The sequence below is a fragment of the Eupeodes corollae genome, chromosome 1 (assembly GCF_945859685.1).
Source record: "Eupeodes corollae chromosome 1, idEupCoro1.1, whole genome shotgun sequence".
NCBI classification, from domain to species: Eukaryota; Metazoa; Arthropoda; class Insecta; order Diptera; family Syrphidae; genus Eupeodes; species Eupeodes corollae.
The window spans coordinates 94477646-94487335 of record NC_079147.1 but is presented as its reverse complement, the minus strand read 5'-3'; the positions used below and the strand labels follow the sequence as shown (position 1 = coordinate 94487335).

General features: G+C 34.5%; 2 protein-coding genes across 2 annotated transcripts; both read right to left on the bottom strand.

The window, feature by feature from the left end:
* Nucleotides 1–683: 683 nt before the first annotated feature.
* On the bottom strand, nucleotides 684–2159 carry LOC129941737 (angiotensin-converting enzyme-like). Its single transcript, XM_056050446.1, has 5 exons — nucleotides 1528–2159; nucleotides 1250–1467; nucleotides 1055–1183; nucleotides 801–979; nucleotides 684–733 (listed from the first exon to the last, which is right to left on the bottom strand). The coding sequence occupies exons 1-5, from the start codon at nucleotides 2152–2154 to the stop codon at nucleotides 684–686; spliced, it is 1203 nt and encodes a 400-aa protein (XP_055906421.1). The 5' UTR covers nucleotides 2155–2159.
* Nucleotides 2160–2495: 336 nt separating this feature from the next.
* LOC129941727 (uncharacterized) lies at nucleotides 2496–3316 on the bottom strand. The gene is made up of 2 exons (XM_056050434.1): nucleotides 3237–3316; nucleotides 2496–3050 (listed from the first exon to the last, which is right to left on the bottom strand). Exons 1-2 carry the CDS (start codon nucleotides 3285–3287, stop codon nucleotides 2496–2498), a joined length of 606 nt encoding a protein of 201 aa, XP_055906409.1. The 5' UTR covers nucleotides 3288–3316.
* Nucleotides 3317–9690: the final 6374 nt, after the last annotated feature.

Below are 9690 nucleotides of genomic sequence, written 5' to 3'. Positions count from 1 at the left end.
TCAATTAAAACTTCAACTTTCTATCAACATAAGCTTAAAGATAATGTACATCAACATCTGTGTCTGGGGACAACGTCTCAACTTGTTTTGGTCTTTTCCTCCATATTCCAAAGATAACCCCTATTTCGAGATGAATTTTAACATACCTACATACATACATTAAATTGAATTTTATTAATTAATTGATGTCAAATGTTAATGATAATTTTGATGTGTGACTAATTAATGTTGATAATTAATTATTGAAAACTAGGTAAATTTTAAATCTCATGACTCTGGTGTAAGTTGAACCAACAGCATCGTTTTACTAAGCAACTGTCTAAACCCTAACTCATGAGGTTAATGAACTTTTTTTTTCTTTAAAATTAATTGGGGATGCTTCGTCAAAATGATAGCGTTTCTAGATTAGTAATTTAAAAAACAAATGGGGCCTTTTCAATATTATCAACTCTTCGTCCATGGACCCTTGCAACTTTAAAAATATTAGCTGATATTATATAAGTTTCTCGAGTTTCATTAAGTTAAGGCTTTTTGAAACATTACAATTTTATATTAATTTGTGCTTCAATTTTTACGTTTAATATCGCAAATATTTTTAATTTTTATTAACTTCCTCTTTGCCAATAACAAAAATTATTGAAATTTTTCATGTAATTATTTATTTTTTTAGTCTTTTTACATTTTTAGTCATCCTCATATTCTTCACCGGAATCTATTATAACACGATTAACCTCTGAAAAAAATCAATTTTATATTTTCATCTCTCAAAATAGTTAAAAAGGATATCTCAAAGATCATACTTTTATTAGATCGTGTCCATCCAAGCTGTACATTTTCTTCTGTATTTTTCTCAGATAGCCAAACCATCATAGGTTTGTAATATTCCAGTAAGCTATCGGAACTTATTGTTGGATTTTCATTAATTAATGTTTTCAGCACCTCATTTTTCCTCTTTGAAGATCCTAGTTTCATCATTTTTCTGTAATCATAAAAGAAGCATAAACTCTTTTATTTCTCGGAGACAACGTTTATATATTATGCATAAATAAATTACTTAAGTGCGTCACCTACGTCCTTGCTGCCAAAGAAATCACATTTATGAAGTTCATCTTCAGAATATTTTCCACTGATCTGGCATAGTTTTTTATAAAACTGATAACCCAACACTTCAGAGTTGAACTTTCTATGAAGGAATTAAGCGAAAATAAACATTTCAAAGTACTAAACTTAGTTATTCGTTTAAACCCACCTTGCTTGTCGGTTTTCATTAAGTTCAGTATAAAACTTTACTGGAAAATCATAGGTATTGCTAACTCGATTCAATGGAGGTCCAACTCCAACATACTGGTCCATTAGTTTCCAATAATGTTTATTGAGAAGACCCAATTCAACTTTACCAGCGAAAAAGTCAGCCATTACTTTGGCATGGACAAAATGTTGAGGAATATTAAGCAATGTATGAAAACCCTATTGATATAAAAATTTAAGAATTGTATTTCTTTAAAAGTTCCTTGCTATCAAATTTACCATCCTTAAGAGTCGATTGAATTCCACTTCTTCGGTGATGTCAAAATTATTTAAAAGTCCAATAGTTTTCAAATGACCCAATGTCGATGCTGAAAGAATTACTGCTTCTCCAACTGATAGCTCAAGATCGTGTGCTTCAAAGAAGTAAGCTGGAAGATTGGTCTTTTCTTGAGCATAATACATCTGACCCATATAACCATGAGCTTGTAGGAACGTCCTGAAGTCCATTTTATGACAAAAGTACATACAAACATTTTTTGTAAAGTCATAAATTGTTGGCTTGCAATCACCCTCATCTGTTTCCTTATTCATTCTTATATCAGAGCCCAAGTAAGTTTCGGGTAAAGAATCAAATCCAAGAGATTTGTAAAATTTATTGGCAGTTTTAAAAAGTTCCAAGGCATCATAATTGTTATTTTTAAGAATATTATTGTAGGGTGGAAGCTTAGCCAGTGGAAACATTTCCTCTATAATACTTGCGTTTGTCCAAATTTGAGCTACAACTTGTCGGAATAAATGGTCAGGAATAACTCCATTTGCTTTGATTATTTTCAAACCGTATTTTTTGTATAATTGGTTTCGAATAAAAGCGTGAAGTTGCAAATAGAGTGGTTGAGTTTCGTTCATAATGTGTTCCAAAACTCCAAAGGAGATATACCTGTTGATATTTTCAAAAATATGTTTTAACTTGATAATAAAACAGTTTCTATGAAGTAATTGCAAAAAATCAGTGCATTTCTGAAACTCTGGTAGAATCTACCTTTTGTATGGGAAGCTGAAACTGTGATAACATTTTGTAAAGCAAAACGAGACCCACAAGAGTCAATACTTGGTCTAAATCTATTTTGTCTTTGTTTCTGAATTAAGGAAGTAATATATTCCCCGTTCAACTTTTATGTTGAAGATGTCGAATTCTTCCAAATAAACAACACACCGGGAGCTGGATTTAATTTGGGAAAAAAAGATTCTTAGGACTCACCTGTTGCGTTAGCTGCTTTTAAAATCACATCGGTGATTGTTATTAAATTCCTGACAACCAAATTCGAATTATGCTCCCTCAATTCCTTCCAATAATACTTTAATTCTGCACTATTATTCGTATAAGCAATTATATTTTCAATGTCCGGATAATAAGCCAAATTAACTCTTTTCTTATGAAATTTCGCAATGTTCTTCCGACTTCCAATAGCCTCTACAGCATTGACTGCATCCAACATCTTCTCAAACCACCATGTTCCAAGAATTCCTTCATCAGCTTGTTGGGTGAGTATTTCGAGAATATACTTCAATTCTTCGTCTTTGTATTGTGAAGTCTCGAATTTTTTCGATTGCTGAGCAAGTTCAGCAATTGAATTTGTTACATTTTGTAACTTTTGATATCGAAACATTAAATTTGGATTTATATCAAGATCATGGCCTACTAAACGCATTTCTTCGTATATAGTATTGAGTTTGTTTTTTGCATCTTGGATGAATAGCCTTGCTTCTGATTCGTCGGTGTTCAATGGAGCTGGATTTGAATTCTATAATTGATATAAATTCACACTATCAATTAAATAAATTCTAGCGCACTATCATCGCAAAAATAAAGCTGATGAATTTTCAAATATGACTTGATTATTTCAGAGCATTAATAACACGACACTTTTTAAATTTGATTGTTTTCGAAATGAAGAACAAAAACACCAATGAAGAAATATTATCCTTACACAAAAAGCCAAGATCGCTAAAAGGATCAGGCAGTAAAATTGTGCCTTCATGGTTTGAATTTATTTTGTTCCACTTTCACTACACTACAAGCACTGAATTTGGTTGTTTTCCTAAAAATATTCAAAGGCAGTTTCTCGACGCTATCAAATTTGAATAAAATAAAGTTCACAGTTGGATCGGACGTACTTGCTTCTTAAAATTAAAATTTGTTGATATATTGTTTCCAGTAGCTGATTTTTTCATTTGATTCTACTAATTTTTATAAAGGTTTCTTCAAAATGAGGTTTCGTTTTGAAAAGAGAGTTAATTAAGCAGATGTCACATTTGAAGCTACCATTTTCATACTTAACAAGTAAAAATTACGTCATTGATGAAATCGGAACGATAAAAGCTTCAACAATGCATGTAAACTGTCAACTTTCTCGGGAAATGTTAGAATTAGTCATGTGAAATTTCATACAAAAAATAAGCCGCTTAAATTCGTAAATTTGCCGGTTATTTAACTGATGTGTTTTTTTTAATGTCATAATCTTTGTTTTGTAGAACAAAATAATCATCCATTGATTTGTCTTTAAAGTAACTTTTTTTCAATATCAAAATACACTTCGTGTCACATGGGTGGGGATAAGCTATATTCGTTTCTTATTTGACGTTATTTTTTAATCCCTTAAGTTTTTTGAAAAAAACTCAAATGTAGAATGAATGAAGTATGTATTAAGTTTGTATTGCAAAAAATACGAGTATATTTGATTACGTTGATAATACAATACAAGTTTAAATTCGGGTTTTCCAAAAAAGATCATAATAAGTACATAGTTTTGTGTGGTTTATGGATAGGGACAAGATCTAAATTTACCTTTTAGACCCTTTGAAAATAGCTAAAAAACCTTATGGTTTACACAAATTCTGGCTTTATTGAATAGATAGAGTCCTGATTTCAGAATTAGTTCAAGTTACCTGTGGTGTATGGATTCATAGAGTTCTGCCAGATAATTATTGAGCGAAATTTGGGCCCAGGACCGTTTTATGGCTTTGATAATCTCTTAAGTTTTTTGATACATCCGTCCTACTTTGTAGACTTTCCTTGAAAGTCATCCCCACACTTTTTAAATGATATTTACTTCAGAAGAGTATGGGGGCCGTAGGGTATTAACTTGTTGGAAAGTTGTCGTTCAAAAAATTCAGAAAACTTCAAAAAAGCTTGTTCCTAATTTGTAAGTGACTGCTGCATTTTAGAGCTTCAAAAGTCCAGCTTCACGATAAAAATAACCAATAAGCGAGGAAGTGTACTTTAGATGGTCAGTTCCACCAAGTTGAATCCGAAAATTATTTCTATAAATGGCAAATAGAAATCTTAGCCAGAAAACAACTTGAAGCCCTTGTTGAAAGTCTTCAGCAACAAGTGAAGAGACTCGAAGAAAAAGTCAGCTTGCTCGATAAAAAGTCCGTGAAAGACAATATATCAAGTCAAAAGTCACCAGTAGTGAAAAGCCCACAAAAAACTGCTAATGAGTTTCATACTGATGAGGAAGAGCTCCTCCTTGAAACTGAAGGAAACCGAAATAAACGTAAGTCAAAGAAACGAAAAGCAGAGAGTAGCCCAGAGGCTGTTATAAAATGTCAGCAAACAGGTTCAAAATCAGATACTGCTACAAAAATGAGAGCATCCAATAAAGAAATAAGAGATTTACCCCAAAATAAGTCTCACGTTAAAGGTACCAGGCAAACTGCCCCACCCCCAATTATGATCTCCGGATTGGCAATGTTTGGCGAGCTAAAGAGCATAGTAGAAAAATGCACGAATAAGGCATGTAAATATACATCATACAATAAAGACAATTGGAAAGTCATTGTTGAAGACGCCGATGCGTATAGATCTGTCACTGAAGAATTGAACAAAAGGAAAATTCAGTGGCACTCGTACGAAAATAAAGCTACAAGATCGATAAAAGTAGTAGCAAGAGGCCTTCACTCTTCATGTGTTGCCAAAGAAATTGTCGAAGACCTTATACAAAAAGGCTTTCAAGCTCTCGATGCCAATAATCTTATTAAAAATGAGATAGTAAAAGACTCCACTGGGGTATCAACGACAAAAAAGAGATCTCTACCTTTATTTATGCTCACGTTTGAAAATAAAGAAAGTCTCGATAAGATTTACAGTATTAAATCAATTATGGGCATAGTTGTCAAAATTGAACCATTGCGAAAGTCGAAAACTGTTCCACAATGTAAGCGCTGTCAAGCCTTTGGGCATACACAAAAATACTGCAACCGCGAGTTCGCTTGTGTAAAATGCGAAGGCAGACATGCAACCAAAAACTGTCCCATGGGCAGAGAACAGAAAGCGAAATGTGTTAATTGTCAAGGCAATCATCCTGCAAGTTACAGAGGATGTCCAGTAGCAAAAAAGTTCCAAGACACAAAAAGAAAAAACAAAACTGGGAACAAGTTTAGAAACTCAACCAACACAAAACCAGTAGTTGAAAGCAAAAAAGTAACGGTCGATAACATTACTAAAAATCAACCGGGAAAAGCAATTGCACTAAGCAAAAGTGATGAAAATAAATCCTATTCCCTGATTGTAAAAAATGTGCGGAAGAATGAGAAAACTTCTATAAAAGAAATGCTGGAACTCATCCTGAAAAGGATTGACCAACAAGATTTAAACATAAAACAGCTAAGCGAAGAAGTCGCTCTTAAAAAACAATGATGGACAGAACACTCAAAATCGCAACATGGAATGCAAACGGTCTTTTACAGCATGTATCAGAACTAAACATCTTTTTAGACATAGAGCATATAGACATTTGTTTGGTGTCCGAAACCCACCTCGCTATTGAACAAAGTCTTGATAATAAATTACCAAACTATACATGTTATCACGCTCCGCACCCAGCTGACAAAGCTAGGGGAGGATCAGCAATACTTATAAAAAAGTGCTTAACACACTTTGAAGAACCAAAGTTTACTAAAGAAAACATGCAAGTAACAACAATTAGTATTGGTATAAAAAAGAAAGAATTCAAAATAGCAGCTATATACTGCCCTCCGAGGCGCTCTCCAACTGAAGAAGACTATGCAGAACTCCTACATTTGTTAGGACATAACTTCCTTGTTGGTGGCGACTTCAATGCTAAACACACCCAATGGGGATCTAGTCTCATAACAACAAAAGGTAAACGGCTATACCAAGCAGGCCGAAAATACAACTGCGAATTTTATTCTTCTGGTTCGCCAACATATTGGCCATCTAATACTAACAAAATACAAGACCTTATAGACTTTTTCGTAGTTAAAGGTATTAAACGAAATCATATAAGTGTCGAAGGTAATTACGATTTATCATCAGGTCATACTCCAGTAATTTTATCACTGAGCGAAACAGAAATAATAGAAAAAAGTAATCCCAAGCTCGTGAATAACAGAACAAACTTGAAAATTTTATAAACCTAAGATCCCCTATGCAAACAATTGAACAAATTGATCATGAAGTAGACCAATTTATTGCTGATGTGCAGCAGGCTGCAGAAGAAAGTACTCAAACTATTTCGAATGCGAGAGAAAAAGAAATAAAATATCCTATCGAAATAAAGGAGTTGATATTGGAAAAAAGAAGAGCTAGAAGAAAATGGCAATCCACGAGATTCCCAGATGATAAGGTAGTTTTTAACCGTCTTAACAACGAATTAAAAAAAAGAATCTGTGAGTTTAAAAATGATTCACTAAGTAGATTCTTGAAAAGTCTGACGACGGATGCTTCTACAGAATACTCCTTATGGAAAGCAACTAAGCGCCTAAAAAGACCTCAGACACAAAACCCGACGATAAAATCTCAAGATGGTAAATGGATCGGAAACCCGAAACAAAAGGCTGATCTCTTTGCTGAACATCTCGCGAATGTTTTCAAGCCATTCCCAGCAAGCACAGCTACAGATCCCTTACAGTTTGTTAACAGAAACGACGAATGTGAAATACCTTTTGTCACGCTCAAAGAAGTAAGAAGCATGTGTCAACATAAGCTGTCAAACAAAAAATCACCAGGGTACGATCTAATAACTGCTCAGGTTCTGAAAGAAATGCCTCTTATAGCCTTCAAGAAACTCCAATTTATAATAAACGCATGCCTTAAACTAAGATATGTGCCACATCATTGGAAAATTGCGGAAGTCATTGTTATACCTAAACAAGGTAAGCCACCAACAGAAGTTACATCTTACAGACCAATATCGCTTATACCAATCATGGCAAAAGTTTTTGAAAACTGCTACTTAAAAGGCTTAACAAAATAATTGAAGAAAGAAGACTAATTCCGAGCCATCAGTTTGGATTTAGAAATAAACATTCCACGATAGACCAAGTGCATCGAATTACGGATGTTGTGGAAAAGGCACTTGAAGAAAAACAAGTATGCTCGTCTGTATTCTTAGATGTTGCTCAAGCTTTTGACAAGGTTTGGCACATGGGACTTGAGTACAAACTGCATAGGGACTTCCCCAGGCAGTACTACGAAATACGGTACGACCAAAATTACTCGGAACTTAAGAAAATTGAAGCCGGTGTACCACAAGGAAGTGTCCTAGGACCAACCCTGTATCTGTTATATACAAGGGATATTCCAGTGGACATCAACGCTATCATGGCCACCTTTGCTGATGATACTGCAATATTGGTGCCAGATAAATCCGTTACGAAGGCTACACAAAAATTGCAAAATGCAGTCGATAAAGTTAGTCATTGGACGCACAAATGGCGTATCAAATTAAACGAAACAAAATCGACGCATATAAACTTTACAAACAAAAACATAAACAATGTTCCAATTTTTATAAACAGTACCGAAGTACCTTACTCCAATACCGCCAAATACCTTGGAATGAATTTGGATGCAAAGCTTAAATGGAAAGAACACATCAAAAAGAAAAGAGAAGAACTAAACTTGAAGTACAGAAAAATGTACTGGTTAATAGGAAAGAACTCTGACCTATCTATCCAGAACAAACTAATGTTATATAAGCAAGTATTGAAACCTGTTTGGACATATGGCATCCAACTATGGGGCTGTACAAAGAAAACAAATGCTGAACCCATCCAAAAATTCCAAAGCATGGTCCTTCGTGGAATAATAAATGCCCCTTGGTATATAAGAAATAGCGATCTACATCGTGACCTTCAAATTGAAATGGTTACAGAAGTGGTTAAGAAACACGCTGTATCACACAATAAGCGGCTGCAAAGTCATACTAACTCTGAAATGGAGACCGTATTAAATGTACGAGACAATGTTCGGAGATTAAGAAGAACCAAGCCTCATGAGCTGATGGGCTAAAAGCTACGGGAAAGTGTTATACCCTTAAACTTCCCCCAATGCGATTTTAAAAATTAAGAAATAAAAATCATTTGTCGATCTTTCATAGATTGGTCCTGATTCACCGGTGGTTTTAGTGCGGTAAGAGTCCCACACTACTCGGTACCGATTCTTACCGAGTGTCTTTTGAAGATTTCCATCGGATATAAAAAAAAAAAAAAAAAAAAAAGTTCCTTAACACTCTCATTCAAAAATTTCAATGTACCTACTGAACTGTGTTGAAAATTGTGTCACAGTTCTGTTGGTATTTATATCATTTAACAGCACTTTGTTGTCATTAACCAAAAACAGTGAAGAATAAGCCAAAGATCCACATTAAAAATTAAGTTTGGTAAATTAATTAGTGAACTAGCTGATAAAATGTATCCACTACACAAATAGTCTTCTATATAACAGGGAAGGAATGTAGAGATAATTTATTCCAGTGGTCGGTGATCGATGTAGACTGAGTGTTAACCCTCTCAAAACCTAATTAGTCCTATTTTCAAGGAAAATAAAACCTACGGTTGCTCTCTTTTCTTGCAAAAAAGCTGTTGGTAATAAATGGGACTTATATCCCCGAATTACCCAATGGTTAAACCCATCCCTTAAAAGTGGATTTTAGTGAACAGTCTTGCAGTATGGTGGATTGCTTTAGAAAAACCTATAAAGTCCAACATTCAGCTTGGCTATGTATAAGCGGACCGCTTTGCACGACCCAATCTGAGGCTCTGGATACCCTACTCTACCTTACACCTCTTGATATACTTGAAAAACAAATAGCTGCATGGTCCGCTGTTCAACTCAAGGCTTCATCGTTGTGGGTTAACAACAACATTGGCCTCTCTGGGAGAAAGACGAGTCAGCCCTCTTTAACACAGATGGATCGAAAAGAAATTAACTGGTTGGTGGAGGTGCGTATTTTCAACGACTGAAATTATGTGTCTCATTCCGCCTTCCCAATCTTTGTAGTATGTTTCAGGAGGAACTTTTGGCGATTAAAGAAGTCTTGTCCTGGCTTAAAAATAACGAGATATCAACTATCAAATCTCTGGACTCTGTCTCTACAAACTCTTTAAGAGTCAATAACTGTCGATCATCTCTAATGG